The sequence below is a fragment of the Sus scrofa genome, chromosome 5 (genome assembly GCF_054392235.1).
Source record: "Sus scrofa isolate SSC_HxYL_T2T_F1_AM1 chromosome 5, Sscrofa_HxYL_maternal_Yorkshire_Landrace_v2.0, whole genome shotgun sequence".
NCBI lineage: Eukaryota > Metazoa > Chordata > Mammalia > Artiodactyla > Suidae > Sus > Sus scrofa.
The window spans coordinates 79,930,324-79,944,514 of record NC_139387.1 but is presented as its reverse complement, the minus strand read 5'-3'; the positions used below and the strand labels follow the sequence as shown (position 1 = coordinate 79,944,514).

General features: G+C 38.1%; 1 protein-coding gene across 2 annotated transcripts in view; it reads right to left on the bottom strand.

Moving 5' to 3' along the window:
* PDZRN4 (PDZ domain containing ring finger 4) overlaps positions 1-14,191 on the bottom strand; it is a 367,304-nt gene that overhangs the window by 22,421 nt on the left and 330,692 nt on the right. For both annotated transcript variants that reach the window (XM_003481711.5, XM_003481712.5), the window contains one exon: positions 2,808-2,906. In XM_003481711.5, coding sequence (XP_003481759.3) covers positions 2,808-2,906 — 99 coding nt within the window. The remainder of the gene's footprint in view (positions 1-2,807; positions 2,907-14,191) is intronic.

Sequence of the window (14,191 nt, the reverse complement as noted above, 5' to 3'; positions counted from 1 at the left end):
TCACTATGCTGTACAGTAGAAATTGACTCAACAACACTGTAAATCAACTATAATGAAAAAGATTTTAAAAAATCTCTGATTCTAGGGAACCATGAGGTTGCAGGTTCAATCCCTGGCCTTGCTCAGTGGGTTGGGGATCTGGCATTGCCGTGAGCTGTGGTGTGGGTCGCAGACGCGGCTCAGATCCCACGTTGCTGTGGCTGTGGTGTAGGCTGGTGGCTACAGCTCCGATTGAACCCCTGGCCTGGAAACCTCCATGTGCCAAGGGTGCAGCCCAAGAAAATGGCAAAAAGACAAAAAAAAAAAAAAAAAATCACTGATTCTAAAAACATAAATGGACCATTTTAGAATTAATAATAGTAAAATTGGGAGTTCCCGTTGTGGCTCAGTGGTTAACGAATCTGACTAGGAACCATGAGGTCGGAGGTGCGATCCCTGGCCTTGCTCAGTGGGTTAGGGATCTGGCGTTGCCATGAGTTGTGGTGTGGGTCCCAGACGTGGCTCAGATCCTGCGTTGCTGGGGCTCTGGCATAGGCCTGCGTCTACAGCTCCGATCAGACCCCTAGCCTGGGAACCTCCATATGCCGCATGTGTGGCCCTGGAAAAGGCAAAAAGACAAAAAAAAAAAAAAAAAAAAAAAAAAAAAAGTAAAATTGAAGAAGACTCAACACAACTTGATTTGCAGACCACTTTTCTCTCCCTTCTTCTTTCCTTTGATTATTTTCCCTTTTTAATTTAATTTTTTTTTTCCACATTGATTCACTCAGTTCTGTATCCCACCTGTCAGACACGGGCTTCAGCTGACATGATCCTCTGCTGATGTTAATACTAGCAGTCTCTGGACCCAGGAAATTTGCTTTCTGCTAGGGTGATTTTTAAATCCTGCCTTAGCTGTCTGAGAAAACCTGATAGCTATACTCTAAGTCCATACTTATTAAAGGGATTTCTCTGTTATGAGCACATTAATTTATAAAGAGATTTGTAATCTATGTAGCTCAAAAAGTGAAAAAAATACTATCCATTAAGATTATTATTAGACACTATTTTACATATAGGGTGAAGTATATTAACTATAACTTATTTTAGAATAAAGAGATATTTAAAGGTCTATTAAGAGCTTATCAACATTTTAACGGGCCAAACTTGAGTGGTGACTTACTGTTCACTGGGAGTAATTCCATCTATTACATTTCACATAATGGCTTCAAACCATTTATTCAGACCATTTATTTGAGCTTATTCCAGCAAAGCTTTTTTGTTTGTTTCAAGCAAAGTATTTCAAGTGCAGTGTAAAGTTTGACCCTACCTGTGCAGATATTGGATATTCCTTTCTTATTAGGTGGTGCCACCCGATAAATGTTTTCAGTGATCAATCAAGAACAAAAGAATGGGATTACATGTAAGATATATAAAGAAAACATTTTTTCCAAGTACATAGGTTCAGTTTCTGTGGCTTCTTTACTAGCCCTGAAAAGTAAAGTTCCAAAGCTGACATATGTAAATTGTGCCTAGAGACTTACCTGAAGGAAGTGGGGATGATTAATCAAGTGTATCCTATTTAGAGGGCATTCACAATTGAAAACTTTGTCTTCAGAACTATAACCAAACTACTATTAAAATTCTACATGTGTACCTCTGTACATATCACACAAGATAACTCTGCAGGTGTTTATACTTTCCCCACCATAATCAGAGGGATTATCATAGTTGTGTATTTAAAAGTAATATGCAAGTCAACTATTCTCTGGAGATTTTGCCATAGCAAGAGCCAGTCAGTAAATTCTTTGTTAAGGAGATAAACAGTAACATTTACATTTATAGAACTATGTAGTTTTCTAAGTGCATTAATTGCATTATTGTTTCCAGCGTATAAACACCTCTATAAATGAAATAAACATTATTGTACTAAGTCTCTAGTTAAGGAAGCTGAAGCTTAGTTAAGTTATATAATATTTTTAAGATCATGACCAAGAAATCTTGGAACAGCACAGCATAGCAATTAGTATCTAGTCTGTCTAACTTCTGGGTTCATAATATACACATAGACATGCATGGTTTCACCCACATATGTGTCTCCATACATATATACAGGAGATATATAATATATATATATGCATGTATATACATATATGTGTTTGCATGTATATATGTAATTTTTAATCATGTGTGTGGATATATATATAATACCTTACTACTTGTCATACAGTGATTTCTTTTGAGAGTTTCAAAAAATCACCTACTATAATAAATTTTGCTTCACATTTTTTCAAAGTAATTAACACTAAGGGCATTTCACACTGAGGACCTCACTTTTTGAAAGCGAGGCTTTCATGGGGCTGAATAAAACAATCTAATAGATACACTTCTTGGATATTCAAATTTAATAATCCCATCAGCAGAGTCAAATACATGATTATTGTGAATATTAGCTTTAAAACAATTAGTCAATGCTATTGTTAACAGAACAGGTAAAAGACACAGTGGGAATGAAGGAACAAATATTTGCTGATGAAAAACTTGGCTCGACTTCTTGCATATTTATGGGAATTTATTCAGATTTAGACCATGGTACCATTTTTGCACTTTTCCATACTAGGATTCTGTGGTGAAAGCATCCACATTAAATAAGCTGATAATAATTACATTACTTGGGCAACATAATTTACTTTCCTAATTGAAAGTGACAAGAACTGGAAGATGGCCAATTCTTCACATTGAAGCCTCCCAAGGATTTTCTCATTGTGAGTCATTTCAATCCATTTCTCGCAGTCTGCCTCCCCTAATCTCTCCTCCATGGCATTTCTTACCTCGCTGACATAAATGCCGGAGTCTTCTTCATCATCCGTTCGGTAACAGACTGTCAGGCCCAGCTTCTCCTGACTGCTAACTCGACACAGCTCGACCTCCTGAGAGAAAAACACGCACAGAACGACATTTTTCTCAGTGAGAAATCCCACAGCAGAATGGACAACTCACTGATATTCTCTGAGGCATCGCAGGAAGTACTTTTGTTTTATTTTATGTCTCAACATTTTTATGATTTTTATTTTTTCCATTATATTTGGTTTACACTGTTCTGTCAATTTCTACTGAATAGCAAAGTGACCCAGTCATACATACACACACACACACATATATATTCCTTTTCTCACACTATCCTCCATCATGCTCCATCACAAGTGACTATAGTTCCCAGTGCTATACAGCAGGATCTCACTGCTTGTCCATTCCAAATGCAATAGTTTGCATCTATTAAACCCAGATTCCCACCCATCCCACTCCCACCTCCTCCCCCTTGGCAAGCACAAGTCTGTTCTTCAAGTCCATGAGTTTCTTTCCTGTGGAAAGATTCACTTGTGCCATATATTAGATTCCATATATAAGTGATGGCTGAGTAGTATTCCATTGTATGTATGTATATATATATATATATATATATATATATATCTATATATATCTATACACACACACCACATCTTCTTAATCCATTTATCTGTTGATGAACATTTAGGTTGTTTCCATGTCTTGAAGTTGCTCAGCATTTGAAAGTAACTGACACTACCAAAATTCTCAAAATTCACCCTCAACATGTGTATTTATATATTCAGACCAATGTTTTAAATTTTCATTGTAAAGCTGGAAGTTGGAGATGTGCAATTTTTTTCCATTAAATCATAAAACTTTAAAAAATCACAAATGAGGTTTTATTTTTTTGGCCATGCCCATGATATGTGTAAGTTCCTGGCGCCAGGGACTGAACTCATGCCACAGCAGTGACCAGAGCTACTGTAGTGATAATGCCAGATCCTTAACCCACTGCACCACCACAAATGAAGTTTAAATAAAATATGGGTAAATCAACAATATGGAATCAATAAAATATTGGAGAATATCAAAGTATGTAGAATATGAAACTTGAGAATTACTGGGTTTTTATTTCTATTTTAATTTTAAAAAGTCCAAATAAAAATGATTTTCCTGGACTGTGCATCAATTCTTTTGAGTTCTATGTGACATGATAATAAGCAAGAGTTTTGTGTTGCCCAGGCCAAGGTTATCTATTATCTTGCAGCAGCTTTCGCCCTTGGAAAGAAATGGGTTCATCCACGCTGCAGGGAGAGACATCAACAGTCATATGGGCAGAAGCAATGATTCAAAATGTAGCAATAAATGAACAAGGAAACACATTTACTGAAACACATGGCTGAGGGGCTTGAAATGTCAGTCTTTAGGTAATGTATATTGAATCTATTCCCTGATTTATGTTCAATAAAATAATAATAAATTTCAGTGTATTTCATTTTCATATAATGAAATAGACTTGTACTACTCTCAGAAGCAGATGACTTTAGAATAAATTGCATAATTCCAGGCTCTCAAACACAAATGGATGCTCTCATCATGGAGAACTTGTTCCTATTGGATAGAAACTATAAAGCCCTTTAGTAACTAATCCGATGAGGAAGAAGAGCATATATTTAAATTGGAATGAAGTCTAGATCAAGCTTCTAAAACTCAGGCTTTGTAGGAGTTGGGAATTTGTCTGTCTTGCTTAATGCTCTTTCTCTAGTGCCTAGAACAGTGACAGTCTCAGTGTGGCGACTCAGTATGTGCTGGTTGAAGGGTGATGGCTTTTATTTCAAAATAAGTCCTGAAGGGCTTGCAAATTTTTATAAAACAATAATTAAATAATCTTTCCTCTTTAATTGGAGGTAGATTGTATGTGTGTATTTGTGTACATGCATACCCATATGAATGAAGGGAAGATTATAAAGTTTGTTAATAAAGTATCCATTTAACTGTATATGATCTGAAATAGTTACCAGGACTAAATAAAGAGAAACTAGATTTCAAACTGGAGGACATCTTCCAGTAGGCTCTGCTACATTTTAAGAAGTATCTTCCCTTTCAACTTTGTGTTTTAGTGAAAGCCTTGTCATTAGAAAATAACCATTTATTTTAATGACATACTATGAACCATAGGTATATACTTATCAAGGGTAGGCTGTCATAAGCTCCAGTGACCAATAGTTTCATAGCTAATAGCAAACAAAATAACATTTAAATCTTCTCTTTTGAGGCATGTAATAGCAAATTGGTGAAATATATGACACTATGAAGAATGCTGACCTTCCAACTAACAGATAAAGATACCCTAGACTACAGACAGAGGTTTATAAAAAGGGCATAGTGTACACTGAATGAAAAGAAAAAAAATCTTTCCACCTAGAGGAAAAATAGGAAATAGTGACATGTTTTGGCACCAGAGGCAAAAGGTATATACGAAGCAAGGGCATCTTCAAAACTGGCAACAATTAATACCTCCAGAGGGAAAAAATACTTGACTAAAACTATAACATTAGGAAGAGAGGCACAGCAACAAAAGAGCTTCAATGACAGCAATGAAATATACAGTTAAAAGAGTAAAGAAGCTTGTGATTCCTAAGGGGCCTACGAGGAAACCTAAACACCCCATAAAGAACTGAGAGTGGGACCTTTAAATTAAAGCAAATGAGGAGTTGTAGCGAAGCTAAATTCATTGACTTTCAATGTCCTTCCATTAGCACAGGAGAAATGTCTGATGCCCTGGGAAGATGTTTCCAGTGGGAAGTGTTCCTTTCATGAGTGTTTTCTCTATACTCAATGGTGTACTATGGTTTGATGTTGGTTTAGAAGATGCATGTCAAAATATTTTGCCAAAAAAAATGGAAACATTTTTTTAAATGAAAAGGGCAGATTCCACCCATGAGGCAAATTACACAAATTAAAGCATTTACCAAAAATCACAGGAGAAAGGAGATCTGACATCCAGAGGCCAAAATAACTTTTCAATATTGTTATCATATTAAACCCAAGCAAAACTGTGAATTAGGTTTCAAAGTCACCCCCAGTATCTTTGTTTTCAATATCCCGTCTCTTTTTTAAGATACTGGACACCCTCCTACTATTTCTTTAGCTTTCTGGAGTTCTTAAGGTCTGCCTACGTAGGAAGCCATTCATATTTCAGGTTTGCCATCCTAATCATCTCCCAGCAAAAACCTGGCATCTGATGTGGTCTTCCATTCTCTCACAAGTAGCTCTTGAGGTATAAATAAATTTTATAAATAAATATTTCTTAAAGGACTCATCATTAAGAGTTATTTAAAATGGGGCCCCATCCAGGGTTTGGTTCACACCAATAAAAACTGAAAATACAAAGCCTTAGTTCAAAGGACTGAACTTAAAGAAGGTAGCATACCAGGCTCAGAAAGAGACTTTAGGAAGAGACTTTAGTAAGATCTCTTGGATGCCACAAACCACCTAACAGCAGCCCTAAGGGCGGACTTGCAATTCTTTTTTTGGTTGAGAATATTTCGGATACCACCAATTTCATATTGGTACACAGAAGCATACATTTTTAGAATCAAAGTTTCTTTAATTCTATGACAAAATCACTTATAAGCAGCTATCTGTAGACCATTTTGTTTGTATGAGACAGAGGTGGCTTTGTAAAGGCTGCTTATCTGACAGGAATTCTCCAGCCCAGGTTTAATTTCATATTCCCTTCACAGTGCACAGAAGCCTCCGACTTCTGAAGAAACAACCTCCTGGTAATAGAGAATGTTTTCCCTAACAACTTTCATACCTTTCTCTCTGTCACGAGGAAGCCGTTTGATGAAAAACATAAAAGTGAAATGCTACCTCTGTACATTTTCTCCGAGGAGATAATTCTCAGGCATCTACAAATCAAAGCCAAGCCCGCACGGATGGCACTGCTAAGCATCCATAAGTCATTTGCGACTGGCACCCAAGAATCACTTCATATACCTGGTGAAACCATGTTCATTTTGGCTTAAATGTGCTTTAAGATGCTCTGTTCTGGGAATATATACAGTCCCCTTAAAAAAAAAAAAATCAAATCACAGTATCTAATCCTGTGAGAAACAGATTATGGGGATTGAGGTGGAGGAGGAGATTAAAGTTAGTAAAGCTTGCCTGCAGTATCACTCACATCATAGAAAGAATGGGATTTTTACATACATTGGTTGCACTACAGCACTATCAAAATTATATATATACACACAAATTATATATATATATAATGATTGTTTCTAAGGTAGAATAGGGAATTTAGGGGAAAAAAAGCTTTCTTTTTTTTGTTTTTTGTTTTTTGTTTTTTGCTTTTTAGGTGAGACGCTTGCTGGAAGAACTGAGGCTTGAAACTGCCTGCAATAGCTTTTTAAGTAAATTGTTTCCAAATTCTAAAGAGCTCTAGGGACTATGAAAATTCAGAGGCAGTTAGGACTACACAAGTAAGAATAAGAACCAGGGCTAGAAAGGCTAGTGACCAGTATTAACTGATGATCTGGGGTCTGTTGTGTCCATAAACTTTCTTTTAATTTTATTTGCTTTTTATTTATCAGAAAACATATGCACTATTATGCAAGCTTAGGGTTAATCATTTATCATTTGCCTTAAATTTTGTAATGTTGATTTAGTATCTAGTGAAATACCCTGCTTAGTTGTTCCAATAAAACCTTCATTACAAAGATGAATTATGTGGGAAATATGAACACTAACCCCCACAGCCAAGAGCAGCCTAGATACTTTAATGTCAAAACACTGCTTCAATGTCACTATCTCCTGGATAGTGGAAATCAGGTATATAAAACTTAGTAAGACATAAACAACAAAACTCCTGGAATACCCACATCACTATGACAATAGCTCCTCAGGTTCTCATACCTCCACTCCAAACATTTAGAACAAGTTGCTGCAACTAGTAACTGAATCACATTTTGTAGAGGTATTAGGGCAAAAACAAAAACATGTGATCCTGTCTTTACACTAATATCCCTAACCTCACCTCTTCACTCAACTACTTTTCTTTTTTGATGATGTTGTGAAATACAGGCAGCATTTAATCCCCAATTTCCGATTCTTACAGACTTCCTGGATTCTTAGGAAAATAAAGCTGTCACATTTTTCTAGACCCAGCTTGCCTGCTTCTTACTGTGAGCTCTGAGTTTCCTTAGGAAGTCTTAAATGACCATTTGGAATGAATTTTATATTTTAACAAAGAAAGAAATGTGAATTTTGTTGATACTTTTCACTGGAGGAGGGACCAAATTCCTGAGACCAGTAATGCACAGTCCATGTCATGAATTCTAGACCAGGAAGAGAAATGGGAAACTTGAAATCAGGGTGAGTGTGAGAACTGGTTTGTGTTTGGTATCTTTACTTCTGCTGTGTCAACTAGAGAAAATCAATAGGCAAGCTTGTTGGGCAGCTGTCCTTTTGTTCTTTTTCTTTGTTTCTATGTTGGGCTGCACCTGCAGCACATGGAAGTTCCCAGACTAGGGGTCAAATCGGAGCTGCAGCTGCAGCCTATGCCACAGCCACAGTAATGCCGGATCTGAGCCGAGTCTGTGACCTACACCACAGCTCATGGCAACACCGGATCCTTAAACCACTGAGAAAGGCCAGGGATCAAACCTGCATCCTCTTGGATACTAGTCGGTTTCTTAACCTGCTGAGCCACAGTGGGAACTCCTGGACAGCTGTCCTTTAATTGGCCTTCACACAGTCCTGCTCTATCTATAGCACAGAGCAAAGACAAGGGAGGAAAGCAGAGAAACATGCTGTTTATATCAGATATGGGGTTATTTTTCTCTTCCTATGTGGAGATTGGATCTTTTGAGAAGGCTGCAATTGTTTTGAGGTATTAGGATCATGTGGTTTACCTTTGTAAGAATCCAGAAATCCAGAGTTTCACAGTGGACTCTTGAGATTTGAACAAAATAGTAAATGATTGTTTATTCGCATTGCTAAATATACAGTCATTGGTGCCTAAATTCTGTGTTCTATGCATTCACTGTTGGGCGGGGAGGGGAGTCTTCATGAACATAATTCAACACACTATAGTGATGTCCGGAAAAGACTACTAGTAAAATGCCGTTTTCATAGTTGCTGTACTTTCATAAAGTCTCCACTTTAAGCATGCATGCTATGCGCTCATCAACTCGGATGCTCTCCTGGTCCCACGCCACCATGCCACCACATTCATGTTCTCTCATTCGACCTTGGACCAATTGACCTTTCCACTTTTCACTCTCAATAGTTCCCTCACACCCTCCCTTCTCTCTTTGCCTGGCTTGGAATCGCAGTTAGTCATAATACGCTTATAAAACCCCACAACTCCCTTGTTGTGCTCTGCTTCACCGTATCACCCAGCAAAGGTCAATCACTGTTAATCCCAACTATTCACATCCTTGGGTTCCCACCTAGGTGGCTGCGTGGTCCTGGAGGAAAAGGCAGAGCCAGGCTGACCACACTGCCTGCTTTCACTGTAAATTTATTCCCACAAACCTCAAATGGGCTATCAGTGAGTTGCCCCACAGTCACACATGCCTCCCTTGACAAGCTGTGCCTTTTTTCCCCAGTTTTTCAACAGAACCTGCCCATTCTCAGTTGATGACCTCCACTCATCATTCACGAATGCTAATAGATCTTTTATTTTTTATTTTTATTAGAATATAGTTGACTGAGAGTGTTGTGTCAATTTCTGCTGTACATCAGAGTGACCCAGATATCCATATATACATATATACACACATATATATATACACACACACACATTCTTTTTCTCATACGACTATATTCTTAACTACAATTTTCCACTCTCCCAGATGAGTGAGTATTTCACACCCCTTTTCTCTGCAACTCTACCATGTGCCTTCCCCTCACTCTTCGCCAGTGATCCTGCTCCATGATGGAGGGAAAAAAAGAAGCCGTGAAATGGAAACTACTGCCCCTTTCCTCCACTTAGCCTATTCATCTAAAGGTATCTCTCTCCACTCCATTGGCTGTAATTCCATTACAAGGAAAGAAAGCACCACAATTCTACCGAGGCCAATGCTTCCACTCACACTTGGTATAAACGATTCCTTGTTGATTTTTCAAGGTTTTGTCCTTCTAGAGTTATTCTCTCTCTTTCTCCTTCATGATCCAGTTCTCTTTCCTCCTGTGATCCTTCCCATTGCCAGGCAAACACACCCAAAGCATTAATATCATCTAGATAGGATGGAGCGGGAGGAAATCCAGCAGAGAGGGTGGTTGGCTCTAGGTTGAGGGCTGCTGAAGAATCAAATAAAAGCACCTTGGAAGACTTAACAGAACTGGCTGGGTACTCACCGAGGCCAATTTCCAAGCAGAGAACACTGATCATGCAAAGGCACCGAGACAGGAAACCGCACATCAAGTTGGAGGAGCTTTCAGTAATTAATGTGTGTGAAGCTAAGGGTTGGAGACGGGGTGGCTGAGGGGTCACGGTGAAAAACAAAACTGGAGAAGCGGGCAAGGGCTACATCATGGAAGGATGACTGCACTATATTAAGTAACTTGGACTCTGGGTAAAGAAAAAGGACTCATAGAAAGCGAAGTAACCCAATCTGATCTGCAGTTTGGAAAATGGCTTAGGCAGTAGCCTAGAGGGTGAGCGGTAGGGGTTAAGAGATGAGAAGACAAGGTGGAAATGTTACCAATTCATGCACGAGAAGGTAGGGGCTTGAATGAAAGCAGTCACATCAGTTGGTAAACACCCTTATTATTATTTCCATTTTACTGATGAAGAAAATGAGGCCCAGAGATAAGTTAACTTGCCCAGAGTCACACAGCAAATCAGAGGCAGGAGCTGAGATGCCAGTCTAACTAAAGCACTCACCTGAATTCTCAACAGTTCCTTCCTCAGCTTCCATTTATGGCTATTTCTATTTTTTTTAGTTTTCAGCATTAGTAACATCCTTGATGTATCTCTCTCCATCACTCTTTCTGAAGTAGAGTCTTTAAAATTCTCTACAGAAATTTGACTGATGCTTAGTAACTTCCTGACAACTATGAGTAGTTATTTTTATCAGCAAATTCGTATTTTATTAAGTTGCTCATTTTTTTTTTTTAAGGACCGCACCCACAGCATATGGAAGTTCCTAGGCTAAGGGTCAAATTGTAGCTGTAGCTGCTGGCCTGTGCCACAGCCACAGCAACACCAGATCCAAGCTGAGCCTGCATCTTATACCACAGCTCAAGGCAATGCCAGATCCTTAACCTACTGAGCGAGGCCAGGGATCAAACCCGCATCCTCATGCAGACAGGTCGGGTTTGTTACTGCTAAGCCAAAACAGGAACCCCCAAACTGCTCACTTTTTTAAACTAAATGGATTTTTATTTTTTAATACTAATTTTAATTTTAAAAATTGTCACTGAAATACAGTTGTTTTACAATGTTGTGTAAGTGTCAGGTGTATAAGATTGCTTACTTTGTATTATCTGTTTCCTTTACCATTCTATAAGCAAGTGGCTGTCATGTTCCTTATTACAGACTGGAAGACTTGGACATGAAACAAGGAAACACAGCTCTTGAGGATGGTGCCATGTCATCTTCTTTGCATTTCTAGGACCAGCAGAGTCTGGGAACATATGAGAAGCCCCTCAGGCATTTGTTGGATGAGCTATGGACTATAGTGAAGTTGGATGTCAGCTGTAATTGCTCTGGCTATATTTGTACCTCACTCTAATTGTATTGGATTAAGTTGAATATATTCAGAAAGCTGTTCAAACAATAAATGTGACTTTCTCTCTCATAATCTCTGCCAATAAGAAAATTAATCAGAGTGAACTGTAGAAATAAAGGAAAATTGACTATAAATTACTCATTCTAAAAACTCCTCTGGCACATTTGGGTTTTACTTATTCACTTTTATCACCTGACACTTAGCACCTGCTATGTGCCAAGGCCCTCATTTAGCACTGGAAACTTCTGTGTACCAGCCATTGTGCTAAATGTTTGTGAATAATGTCCCACTTAGTTTTATAAACGTCTGACAGGCTAATATAGCTTATCATGGTTACTTATGGCCCAACCAGCATTCGTTTTCCCTCTTTTTGGAAACATGACCTGAAGTTTCCTGTGCAGAATTACCCTTTCTTTCTTCCTTGTCTATATGTTTGTTCAATACTAACTTCCGCTTTGGGGGCAGTTGTGTGACATAGATATTAGCCAATGGGTGTATTTTATTTCCTTAGCTGTAGTGATCATTTCAGGGATGGATACTGGATACAGTTCAAGCCTATCAATATCAGGCCTGAGACTTCTGGTGAAACTATTGAAAAAAGAACACTTGTCTTTCCTGTTGTACTTGAAACTGCAAGACCAGATTAGGAGCAGATCAAAGCTTCACTTTCTACAATATATAGAGCCTGAGGAAGACTCAGCAAAGAGGATATAAAAGCCAAAAGATGGAGGAAGATTGAAATTTAACAGCATCATTGGAGCCTCTGGGTCAAGTTATACCCGAAATGTTTTAAACTTCTGGGATTTTCAGTTTGGAAAGCCAATACATCTCTTTTTTTCTCAAGCATTTGTCTTGGGTCTTTTTTTTGGGAGGATCAGAGTCCCAGTTGATTTTCATAGATATTATAAATTTCATTATAGAGATAAGGGAATTCAGCATTAAGTAATTTACCTAAGGTCACTTAGCAACCATTTGTCTTAGTCAGAAATTGGATATAGGTCTTTCCTTTTTTTCTTTTACTCCAAAGGTAGTTTTTTTCAATCAATATACTCTCTAGTCCAATGGTGATTTAAAAGCTCGTCGTCTAGACTGAGACTTAAACCCATAAAGAACTCACAAAAGTGCAATGGGATACATGATAAAAGGGCAGATGGAATGGACCAGGCGTCAAGAGATGAGTCAAAAGAGGGAAAGTTCCAGAGAGAAGCTGCCTCCATGTGTTGGGTGAGAAGTTCAGTGCAGCTACAACAAAGGGCCCTTAGGGAAGTATTAAGAGATACCAAAGAAGGGGTTAGGGTCAAATTCTGCAAGGTCTCATAACCAAAGTCATGGGCAGAAAAGGGAGAAAGGTGTCAATCTGCAAAACGGGGGCTTCCTATCTTCTGTAAACCACAGCAGTTACGAAACTAGGGCTGTTGAGAAAAAAAAGGACTTGATTTCCTAGTATTCAACTGAGGCAGAAGCATAAATTTCTTCTATTTTATTTTTTAATATTGATCACATTTTAAGAAAATTAATATAATCATAATTTATTTCATAGAATTACTTGGAAGGAAATTTAAGACACAATTTACCTTATCCTCCAACTCTGATCAATAGAAATGACTTTCCCACGTTCACCTGGTAATTTAGCGGCAGAGCTGAGACAGAAACCAGGTCTCCTGACTTTTATTCAATTGCTCTTTTTTTTTTCTTCCCTGTTATCTCTCTGGTTTTCATGTTATTCTTTAAGGAATTCTCTCTTGAGATGGAAGGCTGAGACTGTGTAGGGAGGAAAGGGTGTAAGGATGTGAAAATCAGGAAGTGAGAGAAGCTGATGGAAGCAGGTTACCCAGGTGAAGTGTGGGGAGGTAAGAACAAGGTTGAGAAGTGATGTCAGCTGCAGGGTAAACTGAATCAGTATAATGATACAGGACTCCAGGAGAAAAGGGCTTGAATTGTCACATGTTAAAAAGAATTCTTTCAACCCACTGTGTCTAACAGTAGATTTAAAAAGACGAAATAGCACACCAAACTTTTACATAAAAGTATTGTCCATTCTTTGAGAGGTTTAAACACCTATTGTCATTCCCATAGTACTGCTTTTCACCTGGTCCTGCTGTCTTTTATTGCATCTCCCCTCCTGGCATTTGTAAGCTGTCTTTTCTTTGAATTAGTGAAAGCAACATTTTCCAAAGAAAGTGTTAACAGCATTTCTTTGATATCAGTCATGTGCTTTCTGCAAAGTAAAGAGTCAAAAGGGACAGGGCAACCCTTTGAGCAGCGGGAGTCCTTGACTCAATGACTGTACTTCTTGGTAGAGCTTTTCAGCTGGCCATGTTTTCAATAAAGGAGATCAGCTGGAGAGATTCCATCTATTGTTTGAGATGCTGTTTTAAAGTGAAAAAGAGAATCATTTTGAAGAGGCAGATATTTACTTTAAAAGGGCAAAATATCTTTTACCTAAATATAAGACAATCTGCAGCTCCTCTGTATGGCAGGGTGAGTACAGTAGAAAAATAAAAGCAAAATCTACAGACTCATAAAATGTTCCTCAGGAGTACCCACAGGAGGATTGAATAAACTGGGACTGGAATAGGTTATACATACAAACACTGGGCAACCAAGGATTATAAGTGTTTTAATTTAATAGAAAACAATGT